Below are 23,765 nucleotides of genomic sequence, written 5' to 3' on the forward strand. Positions count from 1 at the left end.
TGGGTGTCAATTGAACTATTGTTCCTTAATAAACACTCCTCAGATTGCAAGTTTGTATTTAATTTTCAGAATTCTGAAATAATTTATTTTAAAAATATATGTCAGAATTGTTTTTGTTTTAGTATCTGTGCAGACTTAAAGAATTCCTTATGCTGCCATTTTGGAAATACTTCCCAATGAATATTAGTGTTGTGGTGGGATAAAGCACTAGACTGCAAGGTCGATTTGAACCACAAGGCCGGTGGTTCAAACTCACCAGCTACTCCTTGGAAACCTTATACAGTGTCTCTATGAGTCAGAACCAACTCAACGACACTTAGCAACAACATACCTTTTTATTATAGAAATTTAAAATTACACACAAATGAGAAGTCAGTATTAGCTCTTTCCATGGACCCTCATCTAACTTAACCATTAGTTACATTTGCTGATGTCTTTTCAGCTCTCGACCCCACTGCTTCCTCCCCCTCCCCTCCTCCCCTGGAATATTTAGAGCAAATTTTAGGTGCCATGTCATATTGTCTATAAATATTTCAGTATAAACAGTATTCATGTGGATGATGATGATGTTTTGCTGAACCTTCATTACTATTGCCAGGGAGAAAGTGGCAGTGATTTGGCCCAGGTGTTTTTGAACTGGTGTCCCTATTCCATTAGGTACCTGGGGATCAGCCTCAGTTCTCCCACTTGTGCTTCCCCGGCTATACTTCTGTGGAATTTCCAGTGGAATAGCTCACCTTTGGTCTTTGCTTAGTCAGAGCATGTCATTTACGTTGTTTCTTTCTGCTGTATTCTCTAAGACACCTTCATTTCTTTTTGCTCCTGACATAATTCCATACATAAATTGGGATGTCCATTTTGAAATTAAGATCATCCAGACACCTATGTTAGTTTATTTTTATCATCAAAAATAAAAACATAAAAAAATTATTATAAACTCTCAGGCGGTGTAAGATTAGCAAAGATTAAAATATTAAATAATTCCCAGTTAAACCTGGTGCAACTATCAGGCGTGTAATTTGGCAATATATTTTTAAAGTAAAAATAATTTGAAGTTTTTATTTGTTAAGAATGCACATAGGACATACGCACAAAATAAAAGTTTTAACCGTGGACTTCATCTAAGAATATATCACTAAATACTCTAATATAGTGTCAAAAAAAGCAGCATGTAATGATTGTTAAGTGCTGCCGTGTCAGTTTTGACTCCTACAGACCTGTATAGGATTTCTGAGAAGCTTGCTGGTGGGTTTGAACTGCAAACCTTGCAGTTAGCAGTTCGGGGCTTATTCTACAGCACCACACTAGAACTAAGGTAATATATACAAATATGTTAATTCAAGCATTGCTTCTGGAAACCACCTAAGTGTCCATCAATAGCTGTTAAATGGAAAATGGAAAGATGTCTGAAATACATTGTTAATGAAAAAAGTTGAGATTCAGAGCAGTATCGTGATTTTATTTGCATGTGAAAAATAAAACTGCGTGTACCAATTTGGAACTGTGCAAGGTTACTGGTAATAGACTAGAAATAGAAGTGGCTTACCGAAGATGAAATTTTATTTTTCTCCTTTGAAAAAGAGGTAAGCAGTCTAGCTAGGGCCCGTGTGTTGGTGTCCTGGTTTCATTTGGGACCCAGCTCCTGTCTTCCTGATGTACCCACCTAACTAATGGTTTTCATTCTCAAGGTCTCCTGTGTCTGCTGGAGCCCTAGCCATTGTATCCTTGTCACAGTTAGAAATTATAAACAAAGACCAAGGGGCTAAAATAGAAGCTTTTCCAGTGGATGCCGTCCTTTAAAGCAGCCTTCCAAGAAATCCCACATCTCTTTTCTTTGCATCTTATTGGCTAGTATGTAGTCACTACCTGCCCACATGTTAATGCAAAAAATATCAAGGACTGTAGTCTTTTATTCAGACTTCTGGTATGGTGCTGTAAGATTAGCACTGGACTGGGAACCACAAGCTTGACAGTTCAAACCTACTGGCTGTTCCTCAGAAATCCAATAGGGTTGCTGTGAGTCTGAACTGACGTGATAGCACTTAACAACAGCAGTGTTATTCTAGGGTTTGAATGGCATTGTGAACAAGAGTCAGGATCCTGTTGCTAAGGAAGAGAGGAATAATGGAGTAGATACCAGCACTATAAATATGCTTGTGTATACTGGCACAGAAAGTTGTGAAAAAGTGCACAAGAGGCTGTTAGCCAGTGACTCCTGTAGGGGAGTAAAGTGGAAAGAGAGATTGGGGATTAGAGAGAAAAACAGCATTTTACCTTATATCCTTTTAAATTTTTTACCTCTAACGAACATATTTTACTTTTGTAATGGTGGTGATGGCTGTATGCCACGGAGTCAGTTCTGACTCGTCACAACTCTGTATAGGGTTTCTGAGGCTGTAAATCTTTACAGGAGCAGAAAACCTCATTTCTGGTAGATTCAAGCTTCTGACTTTACAGTTAGCAGCCCAGTTTATAATCCACTATGCTACAAGGGCTCCATAAGGAGCTTTGGTAGTGTAGTGGTTACGAGTTGGGCTGCCAATCTCAAGGTCAGCGGTTCGAAACTACCAGCAGTTCCGTGGGAGAAAGATGAGGCATTCTGCTCCCGTAAAGATTTACAGCCTCAGAAACCCTGTGCAGGGTCACTGTGAGTCGGAACCGACTCCGTGGTACTTAACAACAACAAGGGCTTCATACTTTTGTAAGTGTAATAATAATTTTCAAAGATCAATGTATGGTTTATTTAGAAAAGTATCAGAGCCCTGCAATGCATCTTACAGTTAATAGTGTGCTGTTGTTTCTTGGTGGTAGTAAAATACAGCCACTTAAATTGTATTATTTTCAATTGTCCAGGTTTAGGAATAATTCTCCCAGAAGATAGTGGAATGGGTGGAATTTTGGTTTCTGAAATGACCTTAGTAGGCTATGAGTTTTGCTTATTTTCTGTAAGACTTATCTTGGTATACGTTCTCAACTCTCAGACCTCTCAGCAGCAGTGATTAAATGGAGAACTTTGAAGTGGGCTGGGACATCACTGAGAAAAGGCTGCTTTCTAAGCTATAATCACTTATAAATAGTGGAGAAATATCAAGCATAAGAATGGGTATTCTTTCTAAATGTTCAAAGATATTCATAAGGATTTATATGCGCATAGGGGTACTGAAACTAATCATCTAAACCTTTGCACATAGTGTTACGTTGTATTGACTAATGAGGGCTTTTGAAGTGTGCTGCAGAATGTTAAAGCCTTATGACTCGATTATTCTTGTAATCTAGAAATGGGAGTAAAAGAAGAGAATGTTTTGTATGTATGGTGGGTTGGGGTTAGAAAGACTGATCTCACCCGAGATGTGGAGGTTGTGGGGCTTTAGGCTCTTCCTGTCCGGTCTGAAGCAGCATCAGTTAATATGCTTGCCTGGTCCCCTTGGCTCATTCTGCTCAACCTTTGACAGCTTCTATGTCCTTCCCCATCATACCACTTTCCTTATTCCTCATCTAATATCCATGGAGTACCTACTATCTGTTGAAGACCCAAGGAGCCATGGTGGCATAGTGGTTAAAGTACTCAGCTGCTAACTAAAAGTCAGCAGTTTGAACCTACCAGTTGCTCCACAGGAGATAAAATAAAGGCAGTCTGCTTCTGTAAAGATTGCAGCCTTGACTATACTACCAATTGCTCTGAAAGGGATCACATGCGAAGGTTCCAGATAGAGTGGGAGAAAATGTGGCACACTCAAAATTATTTAAAAAATTTAAAAAGTTAAAACCATTTATGATGAAAATGGTAATTAGGTAAAAGTGTTAGCATATTAATAAAAGAATACAAGTACAACAGAAAAAAAAAAAAAGACGGGACTTACTGGTTAGAAAGAGAATGGAGGAACCTGAGAGTATGGCCATCAATCGCCTGTCAGATCTGGAAAGGATTTTTTCAGCCAGCAGTAGATACATATGTAGGCTGGACAACACTAGGAAGGGATGCTCACCATGGAATGGTCAATCATTCAAAATCAAAAGGGCACCATTTACCTAAAGACAAAGTTTAGCAAGGATGGGAAGAAGGGTAGAATGGAAGTAGGAACCACAAGGAGGAAGTGGGATAACTTGTTACATGGAGGGGATTGTAAGCATCGAGATGAAACAAAGTATATGACTTGTTGAGTGTAAAACTGATGATCTTGTCTGTAAACATTCACTCAATTCACAATAAAAAGTTAAAAAAAAAAAAAAAGTAGCCTTGGAAACCTCATGGGATTTATACACTCTATCCAGTAGATTTGCTATGAGTTGGAATGTTTTATGGGTTATTGATGACTATCTCAGGTAAAAGAGTGATGATAGACATTACAAAAATGTGAATTTGAAGTCATGTTCTAAGTTTTGTGTTTTTAGTAGAGTCGGAACAGTCTACCTTTTCTGTTTTTTCTTTTGCCTTGTTTAGATTGACTAAAAGCTGGCACAATTAATTTTTCTCCCTTTCTCCTTGACAGCATCACTCGGGCAGTCAGCAGCAGTCTTCTGTCCAGCTCTGGGTCTCCTTTGGCCGGAAGCCCATGCGAGCAGCCCAGTTTGTCACCAGGCATCCTATTAATGTGAGTGGGGTCGGCTTGGAGATGAAGGGAAATGTTTTTGTCCTCTATTTGAGGTCAGAAGAAGGCTGCCTTGAGGCTGTCTGAAGTCATTTTCTAGATAGGTCTCTAGAGAGAGCCATTGCATTTTGGGCATCTTGATCTATTGTGTTCTCCTTTCATTGGGTGTAGTGGATCTGAATGAGGAGCTTTTATGAGGAGAAGATTGATAGGTTTGGGGCTATAGTCGGAGGGCTCAGCATGCCAGCACTCAAGGCCTAGGAAGTTAGGGCACAACCTCAGGTAGTCAACAAGTACCTGCTGTATTGCTAATAGGTGTTGAGGTTCCAAAAGGGGAGAGGATTTGGGCCTTACCTTTTAAAAATGGACAGACTGGATGGACCAAAACAGACGATATGTACATAAAAAACCCAACCCAATCTGATGTAGTTAAGTACTTGGCTATATAATACATGTTATAACTGGTAGAGATTGGTAGGAAAGACCATCAGAGACTTGGGTCATCAGAGAAGTGATGCAGAGAGGAGGTGGCAGTGGAAGGGCTTGATGTCGTGGGAAGTTCATACCCAGAGGAGCATGCGACAAGGGCACTCTTGGCTATTCCCTGCTTTCTGTGGGTGCTACCTTCATTTGCTATTTAAGGGAAAATGAAGAAAATGAAATGGAAATTAATCTATAGTGTACTTTGTACTCATGAGATGTATCATAGATGAAAAAGGTAGATGCTGTTGACTAAAAGGAGGTTTTAGACCTTTTATGGGGTTCAGTGACCCCACTTGCTAACTTGAAGGTCTGTTGCAATTGCAGACCCACCTCAGGTTCCCACAGAGAAATAACTCTCCATGCTGATTTGCAAATGGGGCAGCTTCATGTGGGCTTCTGGTCCACAGTCCTCACTGGGGCCTTTGGAAGCCTTTGCTTTCATGTGTATCGAAAGGGCTCTCGGGGCATGTTTGTATTTTGACTTTAACGCTTTTTTTTTTAACTTTGGTTTCCAAAGGAATATTACATCGCAGATGCCTCGGAAGACCAGGTGTTTGTGTGTGTCAGTCACAGTGACAACCGTACTAATTTGTACATCTCAGAGGCGGAGGGGCTGAAGTTTTCTCTGTCTTTGGAGAATGTGCTGTACTACAGCCCAGGGGGAGCTGGCGGTGACACCTTGGTGAGGTAAGGAGACATTGCTTCCCTCCCCCCCAAAACACACACACTTTTAATGTCTGTGCTGACAGATTAGCACTTCCCCAACTGTTTACGGTTCAAAGAGTCTGTGGAACATAGAATGAAAAGATAGGGAAATCCCCTTGTAGTGCCATGGTTTCCAACTTGGGCTGCTCATTCAGACTCACACGGTGAGCTTTCTCGACCCTGGGTGGTGCAAACAGGGGTCTCTTGACTATTGGGCTAATGGTTGGCAGTTTGAACCTACCCAGCAAGCCTGGCAGTCTGCCTTCATGAAAACTGTAGCCAAGAAAACCCAATGGGGCACAGTTCTACTCTGTACTCTGTAGCACGTGGGCTGGCCCAGAGTCAGAACCTACTTGATAAGAATGGGCTTTGGAGGTGAACTCTCAGAAGCCCTGATGCCTGGGCCATATGTCCAGGGATCACAGTTAATTGGGTTCTCAGTGTAGTCTGAGCATCAGGATTTAAAAAGCTCCCCCAGTGATTCTTAGATGAAGCTAAGACTGAGAAGCACTATTCTGTGTGACATTTGGGGTTATATTCATCCTGATAATGACTCCCTTGAGTTCCCTTCATTCAGTTATCTGGTTTTGTGGTCTCTGAGCCAGCAGGAAAGAGCGCTTGGAAAATATCCTCCAATCTGCAAGCTGGTGTGTTGTATGTGGGTGGGGCCCTGCCTCTAAGTGGCTCAGTTAACTGACACTGTGAGTAAGTAATTGCAAGATGTTTGTCCTATAAGGAAGAAAACAGCCTCATTGATCCTTTGTCCATCAAATTATGTGTTGGGAATTGTTTCTAATCCCACAGTAACCACAGCCACCAAGGGGGCCTGGGAGGAGTTTGGTGTATAGGAGGGATTGGGTGCATTCTGAGATCTTTCCAATGCCATGAGTCCATTTATTCTCATTGTCCTGCGACAGATCAGACTGTTGTGAGGCATGTGATAGTGATTAGAATTACTCTCTGGCTACTCTTGGCTGATTAATGTGTTAGGGGGAGCTCTGGTACTAGGACCGTGGTCACCAGCTGATTAGGTCCTTGTTGCCTAGCTATCTCTCCTCATACTAGAGTTCATTCAGTCATTTCAATCATTAGTTAATTCAAAATATATGCTACTACCATGCACCACTACCATAGAATTCTGTACTAATGTATATAAAATCCAATGCAGTTGAGTTGATCTTAACTCTTAGCAACCCTGATAGTTATGTTTCTGAGACTAAATCTTTATGGGAGCAGACAGCCTCATGTTTCTCTGGTGGAGTGGCTAGTGGGTTTGAACTACCAACCTTGTGGATAGCAGCCCAAAGCCTTACTCACAGTGCCACCAGAGCTCCTTAATAATGAATACAGCAATACAAAATCCACATAAGGTTCCTGTTCCATGGAATTTTTATTCTCGTTAGAAGTCAGAATATAATGAATATGTATCCTGCTCCATGAATGCTATAAAGAAAAATAAAGATGAAGAAATTGAGTTAGGATGTTACCGTTTGTAGGCTTGTCGTGGGAAGTTATTCCAAGACTGACATTTGAGTGGGTGCCTGAATTATGTGAGGGAGGGAGCTGGGCAGATGCCTTGCAGAAGCGCACTTGGAGCAAAAACCCTTGGACAGCAGACACCTGGCTCTTTGTCTGTGCTGGTGTGTTTAAGGAGCAATGAGGAGCCCAGAGGGAAGTCAGAGACCAGATTCAAGAGAGCAGCGTTCATGTTGTGAGGGGCCTTCTGGAATACTGCACTTTACTTTAAAGTGAGATGGAGGATTTCAACCTAAAAGATGGGCATAATTCTTTTTTTTTCCTCCTTTTTTCTATTTATATTAAACAAACAAACAAATTTATGAACTGCATTATTTAAAGAAAATTGCATAAAACATGAATGGATAGCATTATCCATAATTACCTTTGTGACTTTTAAAGAGATCCTCCTGGATGATGTATGGAAATTTGACTGCCGTTAGAGAGTAAGCACAGAAATAGGTAGTCCACTGTGGATGCACTCAGATCCGAGGAACTGCTGTGGGCTGGGCCTGGATGGTAGCAGTAGAGATGCTAGAAATGGTCAGATTCTGATTATATAGAGTTAAACATAGAGACAGTAGTATTTGCTCTCATAGAACAGCTATGAGAAGGCTGTGGGAGAGTGGGAGTCCAGGACCCCACCCAGTGCTGCTTGGCATGAGCAGGTGGTAGAATGATTGCCAGCGAGGCCGGAGGTCTATATGTTGGAGCAGCAGGTGTAGGGGAATGATCAAGAGTTTGATTTTGGACTTGTTAGGTTTGGAAGTCCTTGGATGGTACAAATTGGTTAATGTGTTCACTGCTAACTGAAAGATTGGAGTGTCAAGTCGACCCAAAGGCACCTTGGACGAAAGGCCTGGTGATCTACTTACAAAATATCAGCCATTGAGACCCATGGTTGCCATGAGTTGGAGTCAGCTTGACAGCATCTGGTGTACTTTTCATTTGGTTGGAGATACCTATCAGAAAGGTATCTGAGTGGGGAGTTTGCTAATTGGTCTCTGATCGTGCCTTCCCACTTGCTGTTTCTCCTTCAGAGGTGATGTCTCTTATTCCATAGTTTTTCTATCATTAAAATCATGATCGGTTATCCCTCAAGCTTTTAACTGATGCTTGTTTATTTTTTGTGCTCTTCAAAGTCTCTGGGTATAGGGTGCATAGGACACAGTGTGTCAAAAGGTTTCCTTGTCTTCCTTATTTGCCAGCTATTCAGGTGAAATATTTCAAGATAGGGCAGATCATGAGCCAGAGGGAAAGAGAGAAAACAAAGGAGAGGCTGTTCAGGAAGCAATGACCTCTAGTTATGGGGCCATTGAGCCACCACACAGATAGAGCCCTTTATGTAGTTACAAATGGTCCCCGTCATCCAATTTAACCATATAGTCCAGTGAGGGAACCGAAAAGAGATTCACATGAAAAGTTAGTTAGAGGCCAACATCCTTACTCAACTTTCTTATTTTTTTCCTCAGATTTTATCTCTGGGACTAGAAACGTTCACATTTGCATAGTTGAGTGACCTTTTGTCATCTGTGTCTCGATCTCAGCTAGATGAAATGGGATAAGGGTGAATTAGCAGATTATGTGAACAGACTGGTTGAAAATCAACTTCTGTGGTATTTGAAATGAGCTATTCTTTGAACTAAATAGGGAAGCCTGCTACCAAGGAACTAGTTTTAATTCACGTAGAGAACTGGAGGAACACTTTCTAATAGGAACTGGGTCCAGTATTGGTGGTGACGTGCTGAGTAGAAATCCTGTGGGAAGCAGGGTTGAGATGTTGGTCCTGCTGGAGGAACATGTGTGTAGATGAGAGGCCAGGCTTGTGGGGAGGAGGGCTGGCTTTGTTGTTTGAGGATGGCTGTGGTGCTGGGATCTGCAGTTAGTGTGGCTGAAGGGAGCCTGGTGAGCAAGTCTTGGCCCAGGAGACTCCGGGAAGCAGGGCTTAAGCACAGTAGTGATGGCCAGTAGAAGATAAAATGAAAGAAAATGGACTTTCAGAGAGTAAATTGTTACAGGGAAGGTCAAGGAGGAAAGAATGATCTGGAAATTCAAGACAGTGGAGTAAGGTGTAGGAACACAAGATAATACATCAGGAATCTGACCTGGACTTGTTTGAATTGGAGAAACTCACACCTCTCAGATGTATGAAAGAAGTTAGTAAACCTACCTGCAAATAGCAGGTTTCTTGATGACAGGATCAAAGGAATAGAGTGGAGGTAAACAAGAGAGTAGGAGGGTCACAGACCTTGAACAGATTTCTAATGTGGTAACTGAAAAGAATTAAAATAGTCTTAAGGTAACTTTGTAGTGGTTACGAGTCGGGCTGCTAAATTCAAGGTTAGCAGTTTGAAACTACCAGCTGTTCCACGGGAAAAAGATGAAGCTTTCTGCTCCTGTGAAGAATTACAACCTTGGAAACCGTATACAGGGTCACTATAACTTGGAACCAACTCCACGGCACACTACCACCACCACCACCACCACCACCAAGGTAACTTCATGTTAGGAAATCTGTTCTTAAGTCTGGTACTTTAATTGGACTTTTGCTCCATCTCTCAGTCTGAAGTTGTCACTGTTCTTTGTCAGAGCTGATTATTTTTTGTTCCTTACCTCAGAGTTTTTCATATGCATCTCTCTGTCTGATGTGATGGAACAATTGCCCATCTAAAGATGACGGATAATGGAGAAAGTCTCACTTCTCTATTTCATTGCTTAGCCCAGATATTTGTTGTTGTTAAGTGCCGTTGAGTCGGTTCTGACCCATAGTGACCCTGTATAGGGTTTCCGAGGAGCAGCTAGTGAGCTTGAACCAACTACCTTGCAGTTCAAATGGCTTTGCAGTCTGGCACATTAACCCACAGCGCCACACCAGCCCAGATATTTAGAACCTCCTAAATGTAAAGGACACACTTCCAGTTTTAAAAAACCATGTGTGAACTATGATAATGAGAAAATTCCTTCTATTTGTGATGTGCTATTTTAGTATAAAATTACTTTGCAGAGAATTCCAGTTTCTTAGCCTAGCAGGGCTTTCTTCTTTGCTTCACTGTTAACAAGGAGATTCTAGTGCTCTCCTTGCTGTATGCACTCACTGCCTCTTTGGAAAGAAATCAGTGAATATGCTGGGCTTCCTGACAGAAACCCTGTGGGCTGCTGTCCGAGCAGAACACTAGTGCCTGACCCTTAGCTGTATTCTTGTGGGTGGGGTTAAATTGTCAACTTCAGAGTTCTTATTAGTGTTTTGCAAATCTGGTTTAACATTTCCTGATTGTCAAGGCTGTCTGGAGGATTGGAGATCAATTTTGATAATGAAGAAATAGAGGCCAATTTTTGTGTATTATATTCATAACTCTAATCCCCCTTCTAGGAGTTATTAATCAGGTAAGCATCTTGACACTCAAAGTTAAAAAGCAATCACCTTTAAATAATACCAATAAATGATAGATTCAAATTCATAGCTGTTACTTTCTCTTACTGTAGGTATTTTGCAAATGAGCCATTTGCTGACTTCCACCGAGTGGAAGGATTGCAAGGCGTATACATTGCTACACTGATTAACGGCTCTATGAACGAGGAGAACATGAGATCGGTCATCACCTTTGACAAAGGAGGAACTTGGGAATTTCTTCAGGCTCCAGCCTTCACAGGATATGGAGAGAAAATAAATTGTGAGGTATAGATGCTTTGTTTTTGCTTGAGCTGTTAATGCAAAGGAAGCAGCTGTGGTCTACAGTAACTTCCTACATCTAGCTGTTGTTGTTGTTAAGTGCCTTCAAGCCATTCCTACTCTTAGCAACCCTGTATAGGGTTTTCAAGGAGTGCTTGGTGATCTTGAACTGTCAACCCTGTGGTTCAACCCGATCTTGGTGGTCCAGCACGCTAACCCCCAGAGTCACACCAGCACCCCTACATCTAGTATATACTGGAAAATGCAGGATCACAACATTGTTGTTGTTAGGTACTGGCGAGTCAGCTCCGACTCCTAGCAACCCTGCATATGTAATGACACATTGCCTGGTCCCGTGCCTTCCTTTCAACTGTTGCTACGCTTGAGCCCATTGCTGATGCCACTGTGGCAATCTATCTTCTTAGGGGTCTTCCTCTTTTTCACTTTACCAAGTATGATGTCCTTCTTCAGGGACTGATCTCTCCTGATGATATATCTGAAGTATGAGAGACGAAGTCTGGCCATCCTGGCTGCCAAGGAGCATTCTGACTGTACTTCTTCTTCTTCCAACAGATTTGTTTGTTCTTCTATCAGTCCATGATACTTTCAGTATTCTTCTCTTGTTGTTGTTGTTGTTGTTAAGTGCCGTTGAGTCGGTTCCGACCCATAGCGACCCTGTACAGGGTTTCCAAGGGTGTAAATCTTTACGGGAGTAGAAAGCCTCATCTTTCTCCCGCGGAGTGGCTGGTAGTTTCGAACCACTGACCTTAAGGTTCGCAGCCTGATTCGTAACCACTACGCTACCAGAGCTCAACTGTAAAAATGCATTCGTTCTTCTCTATTGTTGTTGTTGTTAAGTGCTGTTGTAGAGGGTTTCCAAGGAGTAGCTGGTGAGCTTGAACTGCTGACCTTGCAGTTCAAATGGCTTTGCAGTCTGGCGCATTAACTCACATCACCACACCAGGGCATCTCTATTAGCGTTCCAATAATGTCATATGGAATAAACTTTTATCTGTATGTCTACCCTTATAATTCCAAAACTATGTACCAAGGCACCCTGGGGTACTGTAGTGAACTCATAAGGACACCATGGGATATTTTAAGTTTTTGAGGGAAGCACCATAATACTCCTATGTGTTAGATACCATGTGAATTACTTTGAGTTTGTTCACAGTTTTAACCTTAGATCATGTTCTATTTTCAGGAGGAATGGGGATATCACATAATATAAGTACATACATATATACTTAACATGGAGTCCTGGTGTGGAGATGTAGGAGAAACACCAGACTGTTAACCACAAGGTTGATAGTCCAAACCCACCAGCTGCTCCTTGGAAACAGCATACAGGGTTGTTATGAGTCAGAACTGACAACATGGCACTTAACTGTACATATATACTAAGATAACCATCTGTCTGACTTTAGATATGAACCATATCTAACTTTTATGACTTTCATACGAACTTGACTTATAGATAGACAAACAGAATTCATTTACAATCTGGACTTCCTATAATGTAATATGGTGTTCACTACACACAACATCCAATTCACAGAACACCATATTTCACAAAATATATTGTGGATGTTACGTGATGTATGGTAGATAAAGAGGGGGCTTCAAAAAGTTTGTGGAAAATGGAATTAAAAACAATGGAATTTTTCCATGAACTTTTCTAAGGCTCCTTGTACAGACACATCTGTAGGTGCTTCTCTTTTGCTCAGTGGGTGTCCTGGCTCTCAGGTTCCGCATGATCTTGGTGTGCATAAGGTGGGGAGCTTTTGAGCATGATTGTTGTTAAGTGCCATCGAGTCGGTTCCTCAACCCTTTGTAGGGTTTCCAAGGAGCAGCTGGTGAGTTTGAACCATTGGCCTTGTGGTTATTAGTCCAGTGAATTAGCCCACGGTGCCACACCAGCATAATAGAGGAATTAAATATGGTTAATTATACTGTTAAAATTCAAGTTTTTGTTTTTTTGACAGGAAACAGTTTATATGTGAAATAGGACATGTTTAGTTTCCTGTGGGATAAAGCACTGGTCTGAATGGTCGGTGGTTCAAACTCAATAGCTGCTCCTTGGAAACCCTATAGAGGGTCGCTGTGGGTCAGAACCAACTCCATGGTACTTAACAACACCACTCTGGATTTTAGGTAGTGAAAGAAATTATTAAAATAACCAACAAAAACTCATTTGTTGTCCAGTTAGTTTTGACTCATGGCAATAGGTAGCTCAGATTAGAATTATACTCCATGGGATTTTCATGGATGTGATCCTTTGGAAGTGGATTACCAGGCCTTTATTCTAACATCCCTGTGGGTGGACTTGAACTGTCAACTTTTTAGTTAGTAGTTGCTGACTGTTTAACTATTTGTACCACCCATGGACTTATACCAAATACCAAAACACTAAACCCAACTCTTCATTGCCACAGTCCTCTTGTCTAGGTTTTCTGAGGCTGTAAATCTTTATGGGAACAGAAAGCTTCATCTTTCTCCCATGGAGCAGCTGGTGGATTTGAACTGCTGACGTTTTAGTTAGTAGTCCAGTGCTTATCCTACATCATTACCATGGTCCTCCCAAGGACTTCTGGTGTGGCGTTGTAGCATCAGCACTGGACGTGAATCAGAAGGTCAGTGGCTCAAACCCACCAGCAGTTGCTTGAAGATCCTATACAGAGTCGCTATGAGTTGGAACCTACTTTACAACACTTAACAAGGACAACAACAACTTGCTTGCAGGCAAGGAAACCTAAGTAAGAAAAAGGAAAATTTACTAATACCTTGTTGAGACTCAACCTAAATCTCATTTGCCAATTAATACCTATTAGAGAGATCCTTTGTGTCAGAAATAGGTACATCTAGCAAGCCTTAACATAGTTGTCACTTGTACCATAAGCACACACCGAGTTTCCTTGTCTAAAACCCTGAGCACAGCCAAATGATCACTGAAAATCATTTTCTGGCTCGGAGAATTAGACATGATCCCATAGCAAAAGGCCATGTCCACATTGTTTGCAGAACTACTGAGAATCTGAACATACAAGCAGGCTTGGCCCGTTTGAGTAACTTGAAGCCTTGCGTTGTATACCCGCACCTTTGTACAAATGCATACTACCTACCTACTTACTTGTTTATATTGTGATAACTAGATCGGTAGCAGATTGGCCAGTACAGCAGTCTTCCCATGGACAGCTCAGTGACATTAATTATGTCCATTGCACAGGCTGCTGTTTAAAAACTTGAGTGAGAATCTTTTGAAAACAGTGGTATTTTGCTGTTTGGATGTCACTGGCTATTTATCTGGGAGCTTACTAATGAGACTTTATGACTTCAAATTCTGACAGAATTGCTTAAAACATACGTGAAACGCATCTGTGCTGACTTCGAAAATAAATACCAAGAAATCTGTTCACTCTCCCCTTTGGTTCTGAGTCATTGGAGAGGACCACTGGGCGATAAAGAAGGGAGTGATCCTGTTTCTCTTTACTTGAGTTGACACTTGCTTTCTATTTGCTCTTCTCTGGGAGTCTCAGAATTATTTTTATGGTGATTATTTTTCCATTCAATGGGAGGCATTTGTGTGGTTTCACTTTATCATCTCCATCTCGCAGAGGTGTGGAGACAATCCGGCTTGGAGTCTAGTTCCTTCTGGGCCAGGTTTCCATGTCTATGTGCAGCAGCAGTATCTTCACAGACTTCAGTGTTTACAGACATCTTGGAATCGTGTCATGTGCTGACATTGTGCACAACGTTTGTTCTGTAGCTTTCCCAGGGTTGTTCCCTGCACCTGGCCCAGCGTCTTAGTCAGCTGCTTAACTTCCAGCTCCGGAGAATGCCCATCCTGTCCAAGGAGTCTGCTCCAGGTCTTATCATTGCCACCGGTGAGTTTACTTTGCCTGCTCTCTGAGACATTATTTATTGTTAACGTGTGGTGGTTAGCAAGTTGACCCCAACTCAAGTTGACCTCAGGCACCTGGAAAAATTGTTGGCCAGTCCTTTACCATACCCATGATTGGTTGCAGATCAAACTGTTTTGATTCCAGGGTTTTCATTGGTTGATTTTTGGAAGTAGATTGCCAGGCCTTTATTCCTAGTCTATCGTAGTCTGGAGATGCTCTTGTTGAAGCCCATTCAGCATCAGAGCCACACACAAACCTCCACTGACAGAGACGGGTGGTGGCCGTGCATAAGGTATGCAGGCTGGGCATCGAACCTGGGTCTCCTATGTGGAAGGCAAGAATTCTACCACTGCGCCACCACTGCCCCAGTGGTTGTCACATAGAACTTTGTATTTCTATTTAGGCAAGGGGATTATCTGGTACATTTTTTACTTTTAAAAATAATCATTCCTCTTACATTTTAGGTTCTGTGGGAAAGAACTTGGCAAGCAAGACGAACGTGTACATCTCTAGCAGTGCCGGAGCTAGGTGGCGAGAGGTCAGTGGGCCCCCTTGCTTCTTGTTTGTGTGAGAACATGGGCTGTGCCTCAGCATTTCAGGGACACATGTGCCCCAGGGCAAAGAGGCCAGTCTTGCCAAGTATGACTGTAAAGAGAGCCCTGGGCACCAATGCTCGAGAGTCAGCCCAGCCCATGGATTCATGATGTTGGCAAAAATGTTTTCTTAAAGTCACAGAGAGACTTTTTTTTTTTTAATTCATCTGTGAATTTTACTAAATAATCCAAGATTGTATGAGCAGAGATGATGTCTGCTGTGCTCACATCTTGTGTCCTAGGACCTCCCATTGCCTAGCATGGAGTAGGTAGTCATTACCATGTGCTGAATATAGCAGTAACTTATAGAGAAGTTGGAGTCCTGTCAGATTCAGAAACAGTTTGTGTCCCCATCCTGCCACCCCAAATATTATTAAAATCCTGTATCTCTTTACTACGCTGTGTGCTGTATACGTTGTTTCATCCTAATCTATGCTGTAGAAGACGACTCTGGTTTTGCCCTAAGGTTGGTTCCTCAGGCACTGACTGTACCACTTCTGAAAATGAAACTGGTTCTCTAGTCCTGAAATGTGAACATGGCCTTGGACAGTAGAAAATTCCTAAGTGTATACAAACATTGTAACCAGTCTCTTGTGATGTATTAATGCCCAGGGAAGTATGTCTGGTCTTATTTTGGAGGGCTTGCCTTCAGTGGCATGGTTCTGCGTGTGCAGAGAGCCCTGGGGTAAAACTCAGTGCATCATGCAACAGGGGTTTTTTGAGCACCCCAGCAGGTGTGCGCACCCCCATCATGTCGGATGTGATGTGGAGTTCTTCAGAGAGCGCTCTCATCCTCGTGGTACTTAATGGGACAGCAGTATGTACGCATTCACATTGAAGAATGTACAGTGTAAGTCACTTACTGCTCTTTGCAGTTTGCAGAGGCCTGCCATACCTTATACTTTATTTCCCATGTGGGTAGGTATTACCTTCCACCCCTCCAGACTCAGGTGCTGCATGTGGGTATGTGTGTGTGTGTCTCTGTCAGGACTGTACATTATGCTAGAGAACTAAGTACACATTTGGGTGAAGGAGGTTGCTGAAGACCGCAATAGTTAGTTACAGAGAATGAAGAGTTTGGAGTTTTCATGTCACGCTATCCGGCTCCCCTGGAAAAGATTAAGCAGCTGCTGTCTCCTTCCTTGGAGCCGGACGTGCCTTTTGAAATTGAGTGTTGGCTCCTTTGCGGATGGGCTTGTGGTTTGCTGTACCTTCTGATATAGTAGTGTAATCTGGGATTCAGACATCTGCAAGTGATTTCCTTGTGAATGGAAGCAGAGTCCTGCTCTTCCTCCAGTGAATTGGGATCACGGGGTGATGCCGGGCTGCTGCCATTGCCTCCCTCCCTGTGTGCTCACTGCCTACATGAAGCAACCACTGCACAAGGGACTTTGTTTTTGGAAGCTCTTTGTCAATGTGGAGAAGTCTCTATTGTTCTGAGTTTGTTGACAGTTTTTAATCACTATCAGGTGTTGATTTTTGCCAAATGGCATTTCAGCATCTTTTAAAACGATTGTGAATTTCCTCCTTATTCTGCTAATATGACGTATCACATGAATGGATTTTTAAAAAATCAATTAAATTATAAATATATGTACTGTGCACTGTGTTGTTGTTGTTATTGTTAGGTGCCATCGAGTTGTTACTGACTCATAGCAACCCTATGCACAACAGAACAAAACACTGCCCAGTCCTGGGCTAACCTGACAATTGTTGCCACGCTTGAGCCCATTGATACTGCCACTTGGCCAATCCATCTCACTGGGAGTCTTCCTCTTTTCTCTGACCCTCCACCTTACCAAACATGATATCCTTCTCCAGTACTGGTCCCTTCTGACAATATGTACAAAGTATGAGAGACAAAGTTTGGCCATCTTGGCCTCCAAGGAGCACTCTGGCTGCACTTCTTCCAAAACGGATCTATTGGTTCTTTTGGCAGCCCACAGCACTTTGAATATTCTCCTCCAACACCATAACTCAAATGCATCAGTTCTTCTACAATCTTCCTTATTTACTGTCCAACTTTCGCATGTGTATGAGGTTATTGAAAATACCATGGCTTGGGTCAGGTACACTGTACTTATATATACACATACACATATCTGCAACAAAACATTCACAATTTCAGTCATCTTCAGTTGTTGAGCTTAGTGACAGTGTGGTCATCAAGTTGACCCTTTCCAACTTCTCTACTCACTTTAACAGAAGCTCGGTGTCCCCTAAGCACCAAGCCCTCTTCCCCCGTCTCTCCCATCAGCCCTTAGTAACCACTAATCAGCTTTGGTGTCTGTACACTTCCCTGTTGCAGGTATTTCATATGAGTGGGATCAGGCAATATTTGTCTGACTTATTTTGTGACTGACTTATTTCACTCAGCATAATGTTTTCAGGACTCATCCATATTGTAGCATGTATCAAGAAGACTTCATTTTTCTTTATGGCTAAGTAATAATTCACTGCATATGTGTATATGCCACATTTTTTGGTATTGTGACTAGTACTGCAGTATTGATATACAAATATCTTTGGTCCTACTTTCACTTTTTTTGGGCATGTACTTAGCTGTGGAAATATTGGAGCATATGGTAATTCTGTGTTTAATCTTTTGAAGAACCTTCAAATGGTTTTCCATTTTTAAAAAATTTTTTTAATATTAAACCAACCTTGAATTATTAGGCTAAAGTACCCTAAAGTTTATGGAAAAATGGAATTGAAAGATCATAGAATTTTTATATAAAGTTTTTCAAGTCCATTTGTATTATACATTTTATATATAGTTGGCTTTGCTAATACCTTAAGGCTTTTAGAATTATTCATGGAATAATTGTAATTTTTTGTTAATGTCTTTGTCAGGTTTTGGCAATAGAGTTAGGCTGAGTAAGAGAACAAGCTGAGCAGGGAGCCCTCCCCCTGATTTTTTAACCAAGTTTATATAAGTTTGGTGGTATTTTTTCACTATGAAGCACTGTGGACTTGGCATTTCTTTTGGGGAATGTTTTCAGTAGTAGATGCAATTTCTCTGGTTGATATTAAACTTTTTTTGTCTCTTGTCAATTTCAGTGAATTGCATATTTAAAAAAATGTATTCTCTTATTTAAGTTGTTAAGTTTGTTGGAAAGTTATTCATGAGATTTTTGTATTATGTTTTAACTGTCTGTACAGTCTGTAGATGCTATGTTTATTTCCCCTAGTATTGTTGATTTGTATTCTTTTTCTTGTTTTCTTGATGAGATTAGTTAGTGGTTTGTTATTGGTGATCTTTCTAAAGGAACCCACTTTTTGTTTCGCTAATCTTCTCTACTGTCTATTTACTTTTTGGTTGATTTTTACTCTTGGCTATGTTTGTTTTGTTTTTGTCTGTAGCTTAAGATGGAATTTTAGATCTTTTTGTTATATAAGCATTTCTAAATTAAGGCTTTAAAGCCCCAGATTTAGATATATAATGTATTTTTGTTGTTACTCAGGTTTTTGCTGTTGTTGTTACGTGCCATCGAGTTGGTTCCAGTTCATATCGACTCTGTATAGGGTTTCTGAGGAGCAACTGGTAGTTTGAACCGTTGATCTTATGGTTCAAACCGACCTTGTGGTTCACTTATCCTGTAGCGCCACACCGGGACTCCAGTGCCATAACAGCACTCAGAATATTTCATGTTCCCCTTTTGAAAATTGAAAAAATTTGCATGTGAAAAACTTATCATTTTAAAATGTACAATTCAGTGGACAGCAGTATATTCACAAGGCCATGCTATTCATCACCAGTATCTCATTCTAAAACGTCTCATCACCCCAAAAGGCACCTTTTGATTTTTGACTTTGATAAGTTATTTAGAAAAGTGTTGTTTCATTTCCAGGTATTTGGATATTTCATAGATATCTTCTTATTGATTTCTTTGTAGACAGAGCATACCCATTGAATTGTTGTTGTTGTTGTTAAGTGCCGTTGAGTCGACTCTGACCCATAGCGGCCCTGTATAGGGTTTCCAAGGAGCCACTGGTGAGCTTGAACCATGGACCTTGCAGTTCAAATGGCTTTGCAGTCTGGTGCAGTAACCCATAGCGCCATACCAGGACGCATTGAATGATATCAATCCCCACATATGTTTTGAAACTTGTTTTGTGATCTAGCATGTGCTCGTTCTTGGTGAATGTATCATGTACACTAGAAAGAAATGTGTATTCTGCAGTTATTGGATGCAATTTTATAGAGGTTCTTTGTATGAAGGTGACTAATAGTGTTGTTTACATCTTCATCGTCTGTTTATATATACACATACACACACACACACACACACACACTAGTTCTCTAATATTCTGAGTTCTTGTTGTGTGTGCCATCAAGTTAGTTCTGACTCATAGCGACCCATATATAGGGTTTCCAAGGAGAGGCTGGTAAGTTTGAACCACCGACCTTGCAATTCAAACCAACCTTGAGATCCAGTGCTTCTCCTGCTGCACCATACCAGGACTCCAGTGTACTGAGAGGAGCGGTAAAACATATTGTGATTGTGAAATTGTCTTTTTCTTCTTTAAATTTCCATACACAATGAACTAGGAGGCCATACAACACCTGTAATCAGGCCATTTATCTGGGGTGTCTCATGAAATCATGACTCGAAATTTCAGAACCAAGGGAACTGATCTCATGAAGTTTTGGGTTATACATAAATAACCTCAGTGGCTACTTTTTGGGAGTCATTGTTGTAAATGTACAACTTTTGTCAGTTCAACTTTTTATTTTTGTAGGGCTTGCTTGGTGGATTTGAACTCTCAACATCTGGGAATGGTTTACTTTCACTCCCATTCTTGAAGGATCATTTTGCTGGGTATAGTTTCCCTGGTTGGTAGGTGTTTTGTTTTGGTCTTACCACTGACCCCCCCCGCCCCCCCCAGCACTTTACATATCTTTCCTTCTGGCCTCCAATGTTTCTGAGGAGAGATCAGCACTTAGTCTTATTGGGGAGCCCTTGTATGTGACTGTTTGCTTCTTTCTCACTGCTTTCAGGATTCTTGCTTTACTTTTTAAGACTCTAACTAGGATGTGATTTAGGGTAGATCTTTTTGAATTTATCCTGTTTAAAGTTTTTGAGCTTCTTGGATTTGTAGATTATGCCCTTCATTAGATTGGGAGAAATTTTCTCTCATTTCTTCAAATATTCCTTCCGTCCCTTTATCTTCTTCTAAAATTCACATGATGCGTATATTTGATCTTTTTGTCCCATAACTCCATCAAACTGTGCTCAGTCTTCTTGAGTCTCCATTCTTGTTTTTAAGTACCTAGAATTTTAACTGTCTTATTCATTAATTTTGTGGTTCTTTCTTCCTCTTGATTATATCTGTTATTAAGTCCTTTTATTGTGTTTCTTATTTCAATTGTGGTTCCATTCATTTACAGTATCTGTTTTTAGAACCTCATTTTGTTTTTGCATTGCATTATTTCTTTTAGCTCTTTGTCTATGTAGTCACTTAATTCTTTATTATTGTTGTTGTATTCATCCATTTTTGTCATTATTTGGTCATTCCTACATGTGCTTCACTCCCTTTGTCATGTTCGTTTGGATGGGTCATTGTTTTTCTGTTCTTTATGTGTCTTGTGATTTTTTTTGTTGGGGAAATGGACATTTTTCAAGAGTGTTAACTTTTATCAGTTTCCTCCTGTATGTAGCAGTGTTGTGCACACTGTTGTTGTTATGTGCTGCTGAGTTGTTTCCAACTCATAGGGTTTCCAAGGCCGTCCTTCTTTTCAGGAGCAGAAAGACTCATCTTTCTCCCATGGAGCAGCTGGCAGGCTCAACTGCTGACATTGTGGTTGGCAGGCCAGTGCTTAGTGAGGCAGCCACTGTGCAAAAATCTCCTACATGAGCTGAGTCTTTGACCTTTGGTTTACCATTTCTTCTCCCTTTCTGTGATAGCTTATTCTATCTCATGGGTTTAAGTAAGGTTTAGAAGTTACAAATCTTGGTTTTCAACCAACGATGTCCTCGAAATGCAGATGAAATATTATGAAAGAATCAATTTGCCCATTAGGAGGCACAATATTTTCTATCTGGTTGTTAAGTGCCATTGCATCTATTCCAACTCAAAGTGACTCTGTACAGGGTTTTTGAGAAGCAGCTGGTAGGTTTGAACAAAAAGCCTTGAGATTAGAAGCTCAGCACTTATTCTACAGTATCAGCACATCATAGTTTCCTTTTGTTCTAAAACCAAGTTTTTAGTTGAAAAACCCGCATCCACAAAACCCTCTTTGGGGTTGGGTTGCCTTCCAGTTGAGTCTGAGACTTCCTTCCCTATTCTGTGGGGCTGCTTATATCTGAGCTGACCTTCAGGGGAAGCACAGGTAGACTTTCATTTGTGTCAAAAGGAGGAGGGGCAGGCAGTCTCTAGAAGAACCTCTGAGAGCCTCCCTAGGCCTGTGGTGGCTGGAGAAGCTGTCTCCACTTAGGTGAGCCACCTCCTGACTCCACGGTAGGGAGCCTTCTCCATAGTTTCTGTTACTTCCACACTCAGGACAGACCCAGGGTAGGTCTGCTTAGTTGTTACCAGAGCCCCTCCTCTAGTATATTGACTGTGGAAATTGCCTCCACTCAAGATGCCTGCTTCTTAGCACACAGCATCCTCAGTACACACTCGTCCACACTGGGGCAGGGAGCAGGCAGCAGGCAGCAGGCAGCAGGCAGGCCTGACCTGTCATTTGTGTCAGAGGCCTGAGCTTTGAGGTGTGCAGGGAGGCAGGTACAGTGTTGACTCCACCGCACACACCTGCTGTAGTGATTCACAGGACGCTTGCACCCAGCAGTGTTTAGATAGGTGAGGTGTTGGCACACTCCAGACAGACCCCTGGAGAGAGGTCTACCTTAATTGGTTTTTGGAGCCTAAGTGTGAGGCCCTGTTTCTTTGTCCAGGCCAGGGCCGTGACAGGCAGGAATGCAGCCTCTTTACCTGAGGTATCTTGCCAGTAAACAACATCCAGTAGCCTGTGTGGCTGAAGGGAGAGGCAGGATTGTGGGCAAAATGAGTTTTCTACTGGTTTTAATTTCTTGTTGATTCATTGATTCCTGTCTGTCTGCAACTCCCGAATTCAGAGTCCCTCCAAGCCGAGCACCTTGTATTTGTTGGGGAGGATGGGAACAGTGGTCTCTCTAGGTCACTATCTTAACAGAATTCTATGGACAAGTCTCTCTCTCGCTCTCTCTTTTTTATTTTAATGTATGTCAAGTGTGTTTCCTGTACCTCATGGAACATAGTTATTAATAGCTGTATTAAAGTTTTTGATAACCTAGCATTTTGTATCTGTTGATTATCATTTTACCATGAGAATTGGATGCTTTTTTATGTTGAGTAATTTGGGGATGTAAACTGGAATTGGAGACCAGGTGTGGCTACCACCACAGCATCTTGGACATTTGAATGCGGTGATGTATAGACTCTTGTTTTGTGTTTGAATTTTCTGAAGAATATCTACGTTTAGACCATAGTTCTATCTTGCTGTCTGTGGAAGGTAGGTAGATCAAATCTCAGTTCAGTTCTCTAATCCTTTGCTCTCATTGTTTGGGTGATGTATTCCACACAAATGTAGTTCAGGGGTTAGGGTGAGACATATGTGGGTGCACTCAGATTATTAGGGAATTCGCTTCCCTGAAGCTCTTCCTTCTGGGGTTCTTCCTACATTCTGGCCCTCTGGAGTTTCTTTTCCTGGCTCCTTTGACACAGGAGTGGTTTCTGTTGGAGTTTTATGCATCTGCTGGGGTCAGTCCATGCCAGGACTGGGGTTTCCTGGGGTTTCCTCAGGGCAAAGCCACAACTTGTGTGGGTAGCTTCTCAAGGTTTTGGATTCCCTCCACAAGCTGCCCATTTATGTTTATTGCTCAGCGTCCTCAGGTACTTGGTTTTTGTACTTGGTCTAGAGTTTTTAATTTGGGATTATATCTTGGATATCTACAGAAAGGATGAACTATAAGCTTATACTGTTATGTTGTTGTGAAGTGCCGTCTAGTTGCTTCCAACCCATAGTGACCCTGTTTAGGCCCCAAACTCTAATTGGTTAATTTCCCATCTCTGGTTGGTCTCAGAGATGGACTTGAGTCTTAACCTCCACTGTTCACAGTCTACTGCTTGTGCCCCAACACTAGTTTCTTCATTTGGAAAGACAGTTTTGTTATTGTTAGGTGCCATCGAGTCAGTACTAACTCATACCAACCTTATGCACAGCAGAACGAAACCCTGCCCAATCCTGGGCCAACTTCACTACTGTTGCCACTCTTGAGTCCATCAATGCTGCCACTTGGCCAATCCATTTCTTTGGTGGGGGGGG

The 23,765-nt window shown here is 41.6% G+C and overlaps 1 protein-coding gene across 1 annotated transcript in view; it reads left to right on the plus strand.

Moving 5' to 3' along the window:
* SORL1 (sortilin-related receptor, L(DLR class) A repeats containing) overlaps positions 1-23,765 on the plus strand; it is a 236,220-nt gene that overhangs the window by 82,493 nt on the left and 129,962 nt on the right. Inside the window, exons 7-11 of the mRNA XM_006833925.1 lie at positions 4,491-4,592; positions 5,590-5,759; positions 10,776-10,968; positions 14,729-14,846; positions 15,329-15,402. Of these exons, the coding sequence (XP_006833988.1) occupies positions 4,491-4,592; positions 5,590-5,759; positions 10,776-10,968; positions 14,729-14,846; positions 15,329-15,402 (657 nt within the window). The remainder of the gene's footprint in view (positions 1-4,490; positions 4,593-5,589; positions 5,760-10,775; positions 10,969-14,728; positions 14,847-15,328; positions 15,403-23,765) is intronic.

The sequence above is a fragment of the Chrysochloris asiatica genome, unplaced genomic scaffold (assembly GCF_000296735.1).
Source record: "Chrysochloris asiatica unplaced genomic scaffold, ChrAsi1.0 scaffold00008, whole genome shotgun sequence".
Lineage (NCBI taxonomy): Eukaryota > Metazoa > Chordata > Mammalia > Afrosoricida > Chrysochloridae > Chrysochloris > Chrysochloris asiatica.